At 42.3% G+C, this 17,028-nt stretch overlaps 1 protein-coding gene across 8 annotated transcripts in view; it reads left to right on the top strand.

Annotated features, from left to right (window-relative positions):
- Positions 1 to 16,822, top strand: part of INO80D (INO80 complex subunit D) — an 86,992-nt gene extending 70,170 nt beyond the window's left edge. For 3 of the 8 annotated variants that reach the window (XM_030916819.1, XM_030916818.1, XM_030916820.1), the window contains 4 exons: positions 553 to 686; positions 8,555 to 8,772; positions 10,892 to 11,049; positions 12,811 to 16,821. In XM_030916819.1, coding sequence (XP_030772679.1) covers positions 553 to 686; positions 8,555 to 8,772; positions 10,892 to 11,049; positions 12,811 to 13,976 — 1,676 coding nt within the window. In that variant the 3' untranslated portion in view covers positions 13,977 to 16,821. Of the gene's footprint in view, positions 1 to 552; positions 687 to 8,554; positions 8,773 to 10,891; positions 11,050 to 12,810 lie in introns of all 8 variants that reach the window. The other 5 variants (XM_010352645.2, XM_030916815.1, XM_030916814.1 and 2 more) reach the window with 3 other exon arrangements.
- Positions 16,823 to 17,028: the final 206 nt, after the last annotated feature.

Genomic DNA, 17,028 nt, shown 5'->3' with positions numbered 1-17,028 from the left:
AGCCTGACCAACATGGTGAAACCCTGTCTCTACTAAAAATATGATAAATTATCCAGATGTGGTGACACATGCCTGTAATCCCAGCTACTCCGGAGGCTGAGACAGGAGAATCGCTTGCTTGAACCCAGGAGGCGGAGGTGGCAGTGAGCGGAGATCGTGCCATTGCACTCCAGCCTGGGTAACAGAGCGAGACTTCATCTCAAAACAAAAAGCAAAAACTTTGAGTGGAACTTTAAGTGGAGTTCACCTGTTAAGAAGGAAATGGCCCTGCTTTTCCAGATAACACAATTTGGTTCAGAATGGTCGTTAAGGAGACTGGTACCAGGATCCCATTAGCAAAACAGAGTCCTTCGGAGTTGTCATCTGATAAATTCTACTATTATTTTCCCATATCAGTAGTGGAGCTAGTGCTGATACGGGTAATATTTATATTTATTATGGGTAGTAAAGTTTGTACTTATTAAACGTAAGTAAGGGAACAAGCAAATTTTATATAGAAATTGAAAAATTAGAGTTTCAGTGTGTTTTATTCCTAACTTAAAAAAAACCCAGATATCCTCTTGAACCACTCTCAGCAGCTCTTCTCAAGTTGCACAGCCAAGTTTGCAGATGGACAGCAGTGCTCTGTGCCAGTTTTTGACATTACACATCAGACACCTCTGTGTGAAGAACATGCCAAAAAAATGGTAAGTTCTGCAACAGAGGCTTTCAAACTTTTCGTAGCTATCCACTGTAGGAAATATTTTGTGACTTAGCACAAACTATGTATGTATATAAATCACTGAAACAAGTTTTGAGACAGGATTTTTATTCCCTTAAGATACATTTTATTCCCTTAAAATATGTTTCTTATACATAGCAGAATTTCTAAATACTCTTTGTTCCTATGTCTCTAAGTTTTTGCTTTCTTATATACAATTCTACAAATGTTGTGAATAGTTCATAAAATTTCAAAGGCCCAGCCTTTCTAGAAATCTGTTGAACGTAATTAATTGCTTTAGTTAATGCTAGTATCATAAATCCTAATCAATTCAGAATAATTTGGAGGAGAGACGGATTTGAATTCGAGGAATATATAAATTATATAATCATTTAAAGAAAGTTCCTTTTTATTGTTTTCATCCATCAAGTAGTTACTGCAAGATACTTTCAGTATTAGGTATCTTATGTATCTTATGTACATATCCTAGGTATCTTATGTACTAGAAAGTGAGATGCTTCCTGCCCTCTGTAAGCATGTTACAATTTTCAGGGATTCTCAGGGTGAGGGAATGGGTATTAGACCAGGACTTAATAGTTGGAACCTGTGATCCTGGCTTTGCTGCCAGCTTGGTGTGTAACTAGGGACTAAGGATTCAGCCTTTTTGGACCTCATTCTCAATGTGTGTGACTCACTGGTGTATTAGTCTGTTTTCACACCTCTGATAAAGACATACCTGAGACTGGACAATTTACAAAAGAAAGGTTTAATTGGACTAACAGTTCTACATGGCTGGGGAGGCCTCAAAATCACGGTGGAAGGCAAGGAGGAGTAAGTCACATCTTACATGGATGGCGGCAGGCAAAAAGAGAGCTTGTGCAGGGCAACTCCCATTTGTAAAGTCATCAGATCTCATGAGACCCATTACTATTAAAGAATAACGCAGGAAAGACCTGCCCCATAATTCAGTCGTCTCCCACCAGGTCCCTCCTACAACACGTGGGAATTATGGGAGCTACAAGATGAGATCTGGGTTGGGACACAGAGCCAAACCATATCATTCCACCCTGGCACCTCCCAAATCCCATATCACATTTCAATACGAATCATGCCTTCCCAACAGTCCTCCAAAGTCTCAACTCATTTCAGCATTAATTCAAAAGTCCACAGTCCAAAGTCTCATCTGAGACAAGGCAAGTCTCTTCTGCCTATGAGCCTGTAAAATCAAAAGCAAGTTAGTTACTTCCTAGATACAATGGGGGTATAGCCATCGGGTAGATACAGCTGTTCCAAATGGGAGAAATTGGCCAAAGCAAAGGGGCTACAGGCTCCATGCAAGTCTAAAAATCCAGTGGAGAGTCATATCATAAAGCTCCAAAATGATCTCCTTTGACTTCGTGTCTCACATCTAGGTCAAGCTGATGCAAAATATAGGTTCCCATAGTCTTGGGCAGCTCCGCCCCTGTGACTTTGCAGGATATAGCCCCCTTCCTGACTGTTTTCACGGGCTGGCATTGAGTATCCGCAGCTTTTCCAGGTGCACAGTGCAAGCTGTCAGTAGATCTACCATTCTGGGGTCGGGAGGATGGTGGCCCTCTTCTCACAGCTCCACTAGGTGGTGTCCCAGGAGGGACTCTGTGTGGGGGCTCCCACCCCACATTTTCCTTCTGCACTACCCTAGCAGAGGTTCCCCTGGAGGGCCTCACCCCTACAGCAAACTTCTGCCTGGGCATCCAGGCATTTGTATACATCTTTTTTTTTTTTTTGGGAGACAGAGTCTCACTCTGTCACCCAGGCTAAAGTGCAGTGGTTTGATCTTGGCTCACAGCAACCTCTGCTTTCGAGGTTTAAGCAGTTCTCATTCTTCAGCCTCCCAAGTAGCTGGGCTTACAGGCATGTGCCACCACACTTGACTAATTTGTGTGTAGTTTTAGCAGAGACAGGGTTTAACCATATTGGCCAGGGTGGTCTGGAACTCCTGACCTCAGGTGATCCGCTCACCTCAGCTTCCTAAAGTTCTGAGATTACAAGCATGAGCCACCATGCCCAGCCTGTTTCTATACATCTTCTGTAATCTAGGTGGAGGTTCCCAAACCTCAGTTCTTGACTTCTGTGTACTTGCAGGCTCAACACTATGTGGAAGCTGCTAAGGCTTGGGGCTTCCACCCTCTGAAGCAACAGCCCGAGGTCTGCTTTGCTCCCTTTTAGCCATGGCTGGAGCGATTGGAACGCAGGGCCAAGTCCCTAGGCTGCACAGAGCAAGGGAGCCCTAGGTTTGGCCCATGAAACCATCTTTTCCTCCTAGGCCTCCAGGCCTGTGATGGGAGGGGCTGCCATGAAGACCTCTGACATGCCCTGGAGACATTTTTTCCATTGTCTTGGGGATTAACATTCAGCTCCTTGTTAATTATGCAAATTTCTGCAGCTGGATTGAATTTCTCCTCAGAAAATGGGATTTTCTTTTCTATGCATTGACAGGCTGCAAATTTTCCAAACTTTTATGCTCTGTTTCCCTTTTAAAACTGAATACTTTTAACAGCACCCAAGTCACCTCTTGAATGCTTTGCTGCTTAGAAATTTCTTCCGCCAGATACCCTAAATCATCTCTCTCAAGTTCAAAGTTCCATAAATCTTTAGGGCAGGGGCAAAATGTTGCCAGTCTCTTTGCTAAAACATAACAAGAGTCACCTTTGCTCCAGTTCTCAACAAGTTCCTCATCGCCATCTGAGACCACCTCAGCCTGGATTTCATTGTCCATATCATATCACCATTTTTGTCAATGCCATTCAACGAGTCTCCAGTGAGTTCCAAACTTTCCCATGTTTTTCTGTCTTCTTTTGAGCCCTCCAAACTGTTTCAATCTCTGCCTGTTACCCAGCTCCAAAGTTGGTTCCACATTTTTGGGTATCTTTTCAGAATCACCCCACTCTACTGGTACCAATTTGCTCTATTAGTCTGTTTTCATGCTGCTGATAAAGACATACCTGAGACTGGGCAATTTAAAAAAAAAAGGGGGGGAGTTTAATTGGACTAACAGTTCCACATGTCTGGGGAGGCCTCACAATCACAGCAGAAGGCAAGGAGGAGCAAGTCACATCTTATGTGGATGGTGGCAGGCAAAAAGAGAGCTTGTGCAGGGCAACTCCCATTTTTAAAGCCATCAGATCTGTGAGACCCATTCACTGTTACAAGAACAACACGGGAAAGACACGCCTCCATAATTCAATCATCTCCCACTGTCTCCCTCCAACAACACATGGGAATTATGGGAGCTACAAGATGAGATTTGGGTGGGGAAACAGAGCCAAACCTGACCAACTGGCTCTTTCACCAAGAACTTCTTTAGTTTTTAGGTTTCTTTTACAGACCATATGTTTTGAAAAATTTGTATACTAAACTACATATTATGATTACGTATTATATATGTTGAATAATTATTTTTCCACTATAATATAAAAACATTTAAAATATAGGCTTTCTTGTGTGTGTTTGAGATGGAGTTTTACTCTGTCACCCAGGCTGTAGTGCAGTGGTGCAGTCTCGGCTCACTGCAACCTCCGCCCCCTGGGTTCAAGTGATTCTTGCACCTCAACCGCCTGAGTAGCTGGGATTACAGGCGCATGCCACTGTGCTGGCTAATTTTTGTTTTTTTAGTAGAGAAAGGGTTTCTCCATGTTGGCCAGGATGGTTTTGAACTCCTGACCTCAGGTGATCCTCCCGACTTGGCCTCCCAAAGTGCTGGGATTACAGGCTTGAGCCACCATGCCCAGTGAATATAGGCTTTTTTTTGTTTGTTTGTTTGTTTTCAGCTTATTCAGGCTTTGTCATAGCTAAGGAATAATTTCTATATGCTTTTTGAACCACTTTTGGGGACCTTCATTGATGATTTCACAGACCCATGGTAATGGGGGCCCTGTAGCTTTCAAATCACAAAATAAAAGATCCCAGCTGCGTATTTTCTTATTTATTTATTTTTTTTGAGACCGCATATTTTCATTTTAAAATTCTGTCATTCCAGCATACTTCTAAGAGTAGGAAGATACTGTTAAGTAGAAAAACTGTACTTCAGTGTCTGCTTTAGGAACTTATTATGAGTGAATTTTTGGTTCCTATAACAATTTTTTTTTTTTTTGAGACGGAGTCTCGCTCAGGCTGGAGTGCAGTGGCGCCATCTCGGCTCACTGCAAGCTCTGCCTCCTGGGTTCACGCCATTCTCCTGCCTCAGCCTCCCAAGTAGCTGGGACTACAGGCGCCCACCACCACACCTGGCTAAGTTTTGTATTTTTAATAGAGATGGGGTTTCACCGTGTTAGCCAGGATGGTCTCGATCTCCTGACCTCATAATTCATCCGCCTTGGCCTCCCAAAGTGCTGGGATTACAGGCATGCGCCACTGTGCCCGGCCTCCTATAAAAATTACTATGTGAACGCTTTTAGAGAAATTGCAGACGGTTTTATTCTTTTCGGCTAAACTTTCCTACTTAGGCAAATTCAATGAGGCAAACCTAAGACTGAATTAGTATAATGTAAATTAGTCATAAAATAACATATATTTTATATAATAATATGACAATCACAATTATACTAATCAAAATTCTTTAAAGTATTTACAATACAAATATTTGAAAATGGTTTTCTCTCTGAAGACAGTTAAAGAATCTGGCACTAGTTTGAGCTATTTTTGTTTTAGGTTAAAAATTACATAAGAGACTATAACAAGCACTTGTACCCCATCAGTAGTCCTGTGAGAGACTGACACTGGGAGATGAAAACTATGTGCAAATCTCTTGGCTCTGCCTTTTTTTTCCCTTTTTTTCTTTTATTGAGACAGAGTGTCTCTTTGTCACCCACCCAGGTTTGAGTGCAGTGGTGCAATCTTGGCTCACAGTAACCTCCCGAGTAGCTGGGACTACAGGCACGTGCCACTATGCCCAGTTAATTTTTGTATTTTTTCGTAGACACGGGATTTCACCATGCTGGCCAGGTTGGTCCTGAACTCCTGACCTCAAATAATCTGCCCACCTTGGCCTCCCAAAGTGCTGGGATTACAAGCCTGAACCACTGTGCCCAGCCTCTATTTTCATATTATATTCTGAATCCAAACACATTTTATCAATTTCACTGCTACGATTCTAGTTGAGGCTATCGTTATCTTTGCCTGGGTTATTGTAATAGTCTCCTAATTGATCTCCCTTCTTACCATATGCCCCTGTCACAGGGGGTATGTTGTTTACATAGCAGCCAGAGTAGGCTGGGTGTGTATATGTTCTACTTTCTTTGAATTGAATTCACTTTTTAGTGTACACTCTTAGGAGTTTTGTAGATACATACAGTTGTATAACCACCACCTAAATCAAGATACAGAACAGCTCCCCAGATTCTCTTATACTACCCCCTTTGTAGTCATCCCTTTGCTCCATCCCTACTGATCTATTTTCTGCCTCTATAATTTCACATTTTCCAGAATGTCATAGAAAGGGAATTCTGTGGTAATTAGCCTTTAGAGCAGGCCCTTTAGACTATACATCTGATCATATTAGCTCCATAATCAAAACCTGTTAATGGCTTCCCATCACATCCTCCTGCCACTGCCTCCCAAAGTGTTGGAATTAAAGGCATGAGTCACCACACCTGGCCTTTTCCCAAATTTTGGCATGGTTCACTCCTTTCATTCAGGTTTATCGTGTGTCGCCTCATCAAAGAAGTCTTCCACCTGCCTGTTACCCTGTCAATTTTTATCCTCATACTCTACCTCATTTTTCTTCCTAACATTTGTCTGCCTAACAGTTATTCATTAGTTTGTTTATTTTCTGTATTCTCCTACTAGAATGTAACCTTCACAAGGACAGGAGCATTTTTTTGTTCACTGCTGTATCCCTAGCACTTAGAGATGCTCAGTGAGTAATTGTTGAATACATTAATGGTTAGGCACACCGATGTAAGGGGTTAAGATTCAGAACTAGAATGTGACAGCCATTGGTAAGAGACTCCAGCTGCAGGAAGGCCCAGCTGTCAGGGAGAACATGGGATTCCACCTTTGTAAGTCCTATGACAGATGGTGAGTGCATTGCCTTGACATAGAGGTAGAATGAGACAAAAGTTGGGAGTGAATAGTATTTCACTGTGCACTGAAGCTAGGTAAAAGAACAGCTGGCATTAGGAAAGCCTCAGGGAGTGGGGACTCTAGCTCTCTGGAGGCAAGCAAGGCAGGTATCAGTCACGGGCTGTTCTGTGTCAAGTATCTGGCACAGTACCAAGAGTGCCACAAGGCCACTCCACACAAGCTTAGGAGAATCAGGCAGGAACCTAAAACCTGACCCAGGTGATCACTGGGAGTCTCACAGATAGGACTTATTTTCTCTTGGGTGAGAGCTCCCTAACTTCCTCCTGAGATCAGCACTGGTGCTGGAGGGAAAGCCTGGAATGGATGCAGAGCACCATGTTCGGGTACTGGTCCTTGTGCATTCACCATTTGTTGAGTTAAATAGTGGACATAATACAAGTAGACCTCAAGTGTTGAGACAGAAAGAACTACAGAGTCTGAAAAGTAGCTTTTTTTTTCTTTGAGACTGACTTTCACTGTTGTTGCCCAGGCTGGAGTGCAATGGCTTAATCTCGGCTCACTGCAACCTCTGCCTCCCAGGTTCAAGCGATTCTCCTGCCTCAGCCTCCCAAGTAGCTAGGATTAATTACATGCACATGTCACCAGGCTCGGCTAATTTTTGTGTTTTTACTAGAGACAGAGTTTCACCATGTTGGCCAGGCTGGTCTCAAACTCCTGACCTCAGGTGATCTGCCCGCCTCGGCCTCCCAAAGTGCTGGGATTACAGGCATCAGCCACTGCGTCTGGCCAGAAGTGGCTGCTTTTTTTGGTTTGTTTTAAATTTGTGTATTTGTGACTTAATCTGTAATTGTTTACATTCAACCATTTGAGTAGGATTAAACCTGTTTTAGATTTCCTGAATTTATACTTCAATTTTATTCTTTCTTTTCCATTTTTTGATGCTAGTCATAGTTACTAGTCTTAAATTACTATGGTCTACAATCTTTATATAGCTATAAGAGTTATTAGGGAATTAATTAAAGGTGACATCAATTGCAAACCCCACTGTTCTGTCTGCCACTAAGAAAGAAAAAAATGTTGCCAGTGATGCGGTACTTTCTTATCACTTAGAATTTTTGTTTTAGACTTATTAAAGAGCGTTTAAAAGACTTATCTAGACATAGATTTTTATCTTATATACTGTTCCTGGTTTTGGCTGTGCTGCTTGACGTGTGAAAGGAAGTACTTTCTGCGTACTTCAGCAATAGAACAACTTCATCTACTTTGTGGTTATTTTCCTTTTTCACTTGGTTGTTTCCTTACAGGGAAAAAAAAAAAAGAATTGTGGTCAGTACTTCAGTAATGAATATATGCTCCACTAATATTAATTTTTTGCCCTGCTGCTCTTTGTGCCTTTCTACATTCACAAAAAATTTTCCTCCACACGTAGTACCAATAGTGTACATACCTTAATTCAGAAACGACGCCAAGACAAAGAACTGGAACCGTGTGTGTGTGTGTGTGTGTGTGTGTGTGTGTGTGTGGACAGTGTCAGCTATTATGACCATCAGCAGGCTGACTGCAGTGGTAAAATGCCAACAATTTAAAATGCTTCCCAATTGCAGAGATATTAAAATGTAGATCTTGGAATTGATGAAGTTTGGTGTCTTCGTTATTGTTATACATAGTTTTGGGCATACAGTATGTTTTAGGCATTAATATAGAATATTAAGGGATGTAAGTATTTTTTAGGTAGCTGTCAAGTTTCTCCCAGATAATCTCAGTTTAAAAACGTATTTATTCATTCCAAAGGATAATTTCTTGAGAGGAGATAACTCCCGTAAAGTTCAGCACCAGCAGCAGAGGAAACCCAGGAAAAAAACCAAGCCTCCTGCACTAACCAAAAAACACAAGAAGAAGAGAAGGCGTGGACCTCGTCGACCCCAAAAACCCATTCCCCCTGCAGTCCCCCAAGGGAACCTCAGCATGCCCGCCAGCGTCTCACTGCCAGTGGAGGCCTCTCAGATCCGGTCAGTGGTCACTGGCACCTAATTTTTCTTTACGTCTTCTGATTCTTCTCAGAACATCTAGCTTCATGTGGTTATTGTAAAGTTGTCACTAGGCTACAGAAGCCATTTCATATATCAGCCTAGATTTTTAAAATAGTTTTTGGTATAAATTTTAGATTTTACCTGTATCTGGCTGTATTTGATCTAAAATTAAGCTTTTGCTTACAATAAAGAGAACAGATGCTGAAGTTGAGTTTAATTGTATACTGTCAACTTAAAAAACATTTTTTTTTTCTTGAGACCAAGTCTTGCTCTGTCGCCTAGGCTAAGTGCAGTGGCGCGATCTCGGCTCACTGCAACCTCTGCCTCCAGGGTTCAAGCAATTCTCCTGCCTCAGCCACCCTACTCTAGGATTACAGTTATGTGGCATCACGCCCAGCTGATTTTTGTATTTTTAGTAGGACCTCAAGTGATCCACCCACCTCGGCCTCCCAAAACGCTGGGAATACAGGCATGAGCCACTGCACCTGGCCTCTAACTTTAAAAAATTTTAGCAGAAATTCCATATATGTTCCAACAGAATTATTCCATCAAAAATATGAGGCATTATTTATTTTGGCCGGGTTAAACATTTTGACCAGGAGAATGAAGCTTTTGTTTTAGCTCAGCATTTCAATTTTACCTGTTGTAATTTCATTTCTAAAATTATTATTTCAACCAGATTTGAAATTCTTCTAAAAAGCATTAAGACACACTTGATACACCAAATTGTGATTCACTGTACAAATTTGAAGTAAAAGTATTACCTAGTAGTTGTTGTTGCCTCTTTATACATGGGTGAAGGTTGCAGAAATACGTGACTGCATATGGTAAGGCCTGTATTTTTGCAGTGATTCTACTTTCAGATTTCCTTCTTTTAAAAAGTAGGGGAGGAGACACTGTAAGTTAGAATTTCTCATGTTTCTGTTGAGTATAAAAAACCTAGGGCCAGGTGTGGTGACTCACGCCTGTAATCCTAGCACTTTGAGAGGCAGAGGCAGGTGGATCATGAGGTCAAGAGTTCGAGACCAGCCTGGCCAAGATGGTGAAACCCCATCTCTACTAAAAATACAAAAATTAACCAGGTGTGGTAGTGGGCACCCATAATCCCAGCTACTCGGGAGGCTGAGGCAGAAGAATCGCTGGAACATGGGAGGTGGAGGTTGCAGTGAGCTGAGATCGCGCCATTGCACTCTAGCCTGGGCGACAGCAAGACTCCGCCTCAAAAAAAAAAAAAAAAAAAAAAAAAAAAAAGGCCAGGCATGGTGGCTCATATCTGTAATCCCAACACTTTGGGAGGCCGAGGTGGGTGGATCACCTGAGATCAGGAATTCGAGACCAGCCTGGCCAACATGGTGAAACCTCGTCTCTACTAAAAAAAAAAAAAAAAAAATTAGCTTGGCATAGTAGTGGGCGCTTGTAATCCCAACTACTTGGAAGGCTGAGACAGAAAAATCTCTCGAACCCAGGAGGCGGAGGTTGCAGTGAGCCGAGATCACGCCATTGCACTCCAACCTGGGCAACAAGAGCGAAACTCTGTCTAAAAAAAAAAACCTAGAAGACATTAGGATTGGCTTTAGCTCAAGTGGTTACTTCCTTATTTTCCATCTGTCTAATCCCTGTGCTTGGGTTCAAGACCTGCCAGGGCTTTCTGACCTTTAAAAAAAAAACCTAAAAGACATTAGCTTGTTTTTTTATTTTGTTTTTGTTTTTTTTTTTTTTGAGACAGAGTCCCGCCCTGTTGCCCAGGCTGGAGTGCAGTAGCATGATCTCAGCTCACTGCAACCTCCGCCTCCTAGGTTCAAGCGATTCTCATGCCTTAGCCTCCTGAGTAGCAGAGATTACAGGTGTGCACCACCATGCCCAGTTAATTTTTGTATTCTTAGTAGAGATAAGGTTTTGCCATGTTGACCAGGCTGGTCTCAAACTCATGGCCTCAAGTGATCCTCTCACCTTGGCCTCCAAAGTGCTGGGATTACAGGCATGAGCCACTGTGCCCTGCCTGACATTAGCTTCTTTTCACGTTGAATGAACTTGGCTTGGTGGTATTGATGTGAAGATAAAGAGGGAGTTATGGGACCAACAGTGTCCTGTTTCCCAGGAGCCCATCCACGCCAGAGCTGAGTGCTGATGAGTTGCCGGACGACATTGCCAATGAGATCACTGACATTCCACATGACTTGGAATTGAACCAGGAGGACTTTTCAGACGTCCTGCCACGGCTACCTGATGACTTACAAGATTTTGATTTTTTTGAAGGTATAGTCAATATTTTGACTCAAGGAAACTGGTTTTAAAAATGAGTTTATAAGAAAAGAAATAGTGTTTTGAGATGTGTTTGTCATACTCCTCCTCACATGTAATGTCTTTCACTGTAGATAGGAAATATAATACCACTGCAGCTATTTTACCCCTTTCAGAAGATAAGGAATGTGCAGTTTGTTTAACCATCTCATAATTTGGTGACTAGGTTTATAACTTGTTTCTTTTATTTTTGGAGACAGAGTCTCACTCTGTTGCCCAGGCTGGAGTGTAGTGGCAAGATCTTGGCTCACCGCAGCTTCTGCCTCCTGGGGTCAAGCGATTCTTCTGCCTCAGCCTCCCGAGTAGCTGGGATTACAGGCATGTGCCACCACACCTGGCTAATTTTTGTACTTGTAGTAGAGGTGGGGTTTCGCCACGTTGGCCAGACTGGTTTTGAACTCCCGGCCTCAAGTGATCCACCTGCCTTGGCCTCCCAAAGTGCTGGGATTACAGACATGGGCCACCTCACCTGGCCCAACTTTGTGAATACTTTTACTTTATTTTTGAACAAAGACATCTTGAACATGAAGTTTGTTTGTTTGTTTGTTTGTTTGTTTGTTTTTGAGACAGAGTCTTGCTCTGTCACTCAGGCTGGAATGTAGTGGCGCCATCTCAGCTCCTTGCAACCTCTGCCTCCCATGTTCCAGTGATTCTTCTGCCTCAGCCTCCCGAGTGGCTGGGATTACAGGTATCTGCCACCACGCCCAGCTAATTTTTGTATTTTTAGTAGAGACAGGGTTTCACTATGTTGGTCAGGCTGGTCTCGAACTCTTGACCTCACGTGATCCACCTGCCTTGGCCTCCCAAAGTGCTGGGATTACAGGCATGAGCCACTGCGCCCAGCCGAACATAAGTTTTGAAGTCTTTTAGAACTTGCCCTAGTTTTATACCCCACCCTGTACTTCAACTGAAGTGCACTTTTCCAAAACGAAGTTTGCTTAATCTGCCAATTCCCCCATGCTTTCAGGGGAAATCTTTTATACTCTTAGAATGTTTCTTTCACCATTAAAAATCGAATATTTCCATGGTGATTAATCAAGTTCCTAACAATAGATTTTTTGAATATTAGAAATGAAATCAAAGTAGGTCCATGGGCTTCCATTTTATGAAAATTAGTAAGAAATGGGAAAAAAATGAAGGGGAAGGATTAGAGAGTAAAGCAAAAGCATTTTGAAAGATAACCCATGAAATGAACTGAGTGCTTAGTGTTGTGCTAAAATAGATGTATGAATTTCTGTGTTTTAACCTTCCACAGCTGCCCTCCGGCTGGGAGAGTCAGGAGTAGAACAGGCAAGGTGGACCTGTTCTACACAGCCTTTTGTCTCAAATCCAAGTTGATATTATATGTTTTCTATGTTAATGACAATAATATAATTTTAGGTAAAAAACATGTATAATCACATAGTCACTGTGAGTTTTACATTTGTAATCCTTAGAGTTCCTAAGAATTTAGTACTTTGATAAGATGACTTTTGAGATGGTTTTCAGTAAATCAACTGAAGATGGTGATTCAAGTTCGTAGACAGCTGACGTTTGAGACCCTGTCCTGCAGATCATTATTTCACTTTTTCCCTCCAATCCAAATCTTGGAAACTTTTCTTTTCAAGAGGGACTCTTTTTAAATAGAATATTGTTTAAAATAATTCAAATGTATGATTTTTGTGATGTAGGACTGGTAAAAGCTCTACTGATTGTTGATGGCTTTTGTTGACTCAGGGAAGAATGGAGATCTCCTCCCAACTACCGAAGAGGCTGAGGAGCTTGAACGGGCCTTGCAGGCTGTAACTTCTCTCGAGTGCCTGAGTACCATTGGGGTCCTTGCCCAGTCAGATGGTGTGCCAGTCCAGGAGTTGTCAGATAGAGGAATAGGGGTGTTCTCCACAGGTACTGGAGCTTCAGGAATACAATCCTTGAGCCGAGAGGTGAACACAGACCTAGGGGAGCTATTGAATGGGCGTATAGTACATGATAATTTTTCTAGTCTAGAGCTGGACGAGAACCTGCTCCGTTCTGCTACCTTGTCAAACCCACCTACACCCCTGGCAGGGCAGATCCAGGGGCAGTTCTCTGCCCCAGCCAACGTTGGCCTTACTTCTGCCACTCTGATCAGCCAGAGTGCACTTGGGGAGAGAGCCTTCCCAGGACAGTTTCATGGACTTCATGACGGCAGCCATGCCTCCCAGAGGCCACATCCTGCCCAGCTGCTGAGCAAGGCAGATGACCTAATCACCTCACGACAGCAATACAGCAGTGATCACTCCCACTCCTCGCCCCATGGAAGCCATTATGATAGTGAGCATGTGCCGTCTCCCTACAGTGACCATATCACCTCTCCCCACACAACATCGTACTCTGGTGATAATATGGCAGCTACCTTTTCAGCAGAGATGCCCATCATGGCGCAGCACTTGCTCCCAACTCAACTTGAGGTGCCACTTGGAGGCGTGGTAAACCCCAGAACTCACTGGGGCAATCTCCCCGTCAACCTTGGAGACCCCTCTCCATTTAGCAACCTTCTCGGCGCAGATGGACATCTTCTTTCCACTTCCCTATCCACACCACCCACCACTTCGAACTCAGAGACCACACAGCCTGCCTTCGCCACCGTGACCCCCAGCAGCTCCAGTGTGCTTCCGGGGTTACCACAGACCAGCTTCAGTGGCATGGGGCCTTCTGCTGAACTAATGGCCTCCACCTCTCCCAAGCAGCAACTCCCTCAGTTCAGCGCAGCCTTCGGCCACCAGCTGAGTTCTCACAGTGGCATTCCTAAGGACCTGCAGCCCAGCCACAGCTCTATAGCCCCTCCTACAGGCTTCACAGTAACAGGTGCCACAGCTACAAGTACCAATAATGCATCTTCTCCCTTTCCCTCCCCTAACTGAGAGTGTCTGTGTGTTTGCAGGCAGGTGGGGAACCCAGTGTTTTCTATCTTTGTTTCCTCTTTAGCACCCCTCTCCCCTTTTCCGAAAGAAGATATAACAGATGGGGATTAGAGGGGCACCCCCCTTCCCAGTTCGATGAGTGGCCCTGCAGTGGACCTCGCTACAGTGTTCACATGTGCTCCTTAGCACTGGTGCTCATTCCCTCCTGGCAGGCCCACTCCGCCCCAGTGGTTTCCTTAGTGGTTCAGCACAGTGACTGGATAGGATTGATTTTTAGCAGCAAGTCCTAGAAGTGGAAGATACCTCAGATACCAGTGCCCTTTACTATTTCCTAGTATTCAGATCAATGCTTTCCATTCTATTGCCAGGTTTTTACATAGGTGGTTCTAGATAGAATGATCTTATTAAATGAGTTCCTGTATAAGAGACAGCAAATGGTGTGTGGCAGGTCAAGACTGACTTAGCACCAACTGCTAAACACCACAGTGAGGCCAGGATTCCATTCCTAATTGTGATCATGTTTAACTAAAAGAAAAAAATGTGTCTTTTGACTGCCTGTGAGTATGCGTGTGCCCACGCCTGTGTTTTTGTGCAGTGCAGGAAGCGGCTGTCCCATTAGTTTGCGTTGTTTGTTTGTTTGTTTTCCCCCTCTGTAATGAATATAAGACTTTCTTTTCTCCTCTCCTACATCTCACAATCCTAATAAAGTTGGTCCTTCTTTTCCTCAAGTTTCCTGAATAGGGAGGGTGGTGGGCTGGTCGTGTGAATAGCACAACCTTTTTCTGTTAAAAGTTAGCCCAAGAAGAAACAGAACATAGAAAGCTTGGATTCCCGTCAGTGAAGTAGGCATGTCCTGAAAAGCTTGCCTGGGACGACTGCAGGCTCCTGGGGTTCTGGGGCCTGATGGTCACTTTGTCTTTTCAGACATATGTTTGTTTCTAAATCCTTCTCTCATGGAATACATTTGCAAGATGTAATTAAAGAAAATATTTTGATGTGAAAAAGCAGGATAGGTCAGATAGATTTGAAAAGATGGGATCTGTGAACTCCTTGATCCATCTTTTGCTTTTGAATTTTTCATGTTTACAGTAGTGATTCTTTGGTAAGATTTGTAAAATGTTGCAGACACTTGTAGAATCAGTGTACCAGTTGTGAAGTGATGTGTGATATCTGAAGGATACACATTTTAAAGTTTCTTTCAAAGCAGAATATGGAAATTAGACATAAATTTTATTTGCCCTTTGGTACTTTTAAAATAATTTAAGTACTTGGGTTTAAGTAAATTTGAAAATAGTTTTGGGAAATGTTTTTAAAATCCAGGATTTTAGGGTTAAAAATCATATTGGGTAGTTTAGGGAGTTCGTGACTATGAAATGAATTTGTGAGGTTTCTTGCCTACCTTTTTTTTCCTCCCAGAGAAGGGTGGAACTAGATTTTAAAGGCATCTCTACTCTGCTTTTGCTGAGTAGTTTCACAGTCCCTTGAGATACCATTGGCTATTTATACCCGAGTCTAGTCTAATTCACATATATATATATTTTAAAAGTTAAGTAGAGAGAACATACCTATTGATGTGGTTCAATAATTCATTTGTCAGGGAATATTTGATCTTAATTCCTTTCTAATAGGTAATGATTGGATGTATTTTCCTACTTCCTGTATGTATTCTCTTTATGCCATGCTAGTTCTAACCAGTCCCTTCTTTTGAAAGCTTTTCTTTCTCTGCTTTTTAAAGGAATGATGGTGATCAGTAGGCATTATGCAGATACCACGTGCCTGAGGTTATGGAGGGGAAATGTCACATGACTGTATGAAATCATTATATGCCCTATTTTGTATTTATTGATGTTTCTTTTTGTGGGCCAAAAATATGTTTGTAATATATTTAGTTTTTTTAAAATCATGGTAATTGATTGGAAGATTTATTTTTAATAGCTTTGCCTTTTTTGCAGAGTGCAAAATTTCTAAATTATAACTTATGTCATAAAGCAAAATTATATTTGGTATCACCATAAATTTCTATTCTGAATGGTGAGGACAGATAATTTGAATATTTCTCACCTGTGAATCTATATTAGTAAGCTTTTTTATTTTAATGTACTGTAATGAAGTGGTCACGAGTAGTTACCTCTGCTCAAAAATGTCATTTAGTTTGTTAAACTATTTTCACAACTCATCGTAAGCATCACTAGGTAACTGTCCATTCCCAGCAATTCAGTTTAGTCTTCATTGTGTATTTAAAGGTTGTCGCAGAGCAGCACATTGACTTCCTCATCAGCCCTTTGACAGCGAAGGGAAAGTCCTGGGTAGTCGATTTGAACTTTTTCTGTCTTTTTGTCCCTCATGTTAGCTGCTTGAAATTCTTCAGTTATGATACAAAGCTGAGTTTGCAGTAAGTTGCACATTTTATTGTTTGCAATTTTCTGTTTTATGTGCATTTAAAAGCCCTTCTCTGCTTTCTAGTAAGGAGGCATGAAATTATCAGGAATGTTGCTAGTTACAGCTTCACACCAAAAACTTTGAGTAAATACATTTTCGTTTGGATGCCCGTGATGAAAGCTGAGGAAAGTGGTTGAGGAATTACCAACAACAAACTTCTCCTCTATTTTATCTAGTTCAAAACAGATATCAAAGTTTGCAATTTGCTTTGCTCTTGCTGTTTATGAGTCCCTTTTTGGAAGAGAGGAGAACATCTAGAAGCCCAGAGAGATCTGTGTTTTTCTTTTAGTTAATAGAGCCATTCTTGTCTGTTAGTAGTAACTTTGCTATTAATATGTATAGAAAGGAATGAAGTGTCTTTTACTCCAGAAATATGAAAATTAGTATCTTTTTTTTTTTTTTTTTTTTGAGAAGGAGTCTCGCTCTGTCACCCAGGCTGGAGTGCAGTGGCCAGATCTCAGCTCACTGCAAACTCCGCCTCCCGGGTTTACGCCATTCTCCTGCCTCCGCCTCCCGAGTAGCTGGGACTACAGGCGCCCGCCACCTCGCCCGGCTAGTTTTTTGTATTTTTTTAGTAGAGACGGGGTTTCACCGTGTTAGCCAGGATGGTCTC

Source organism: Rhinopithecus roxellana, chromosome 14 (assembly GCF_007565055.1).
Source record: "Rhinopithecus roxellana isolate Shanxi Qingling chromosome 14, ASM756505v1, whole genome shotgun sequence".
Lineage (NCBI taxonomy): Eukaryota > Metazoa > Chordata > Mammalia > Primates > Cercopithecidae > Rhinopithecus > Rhinopithecus roxellana.
The sequence above is the reverse complement of the archived record's forward strand: the minus strand, read 5'-3'. Positions and strand labels throughout refer to the sequence as shown.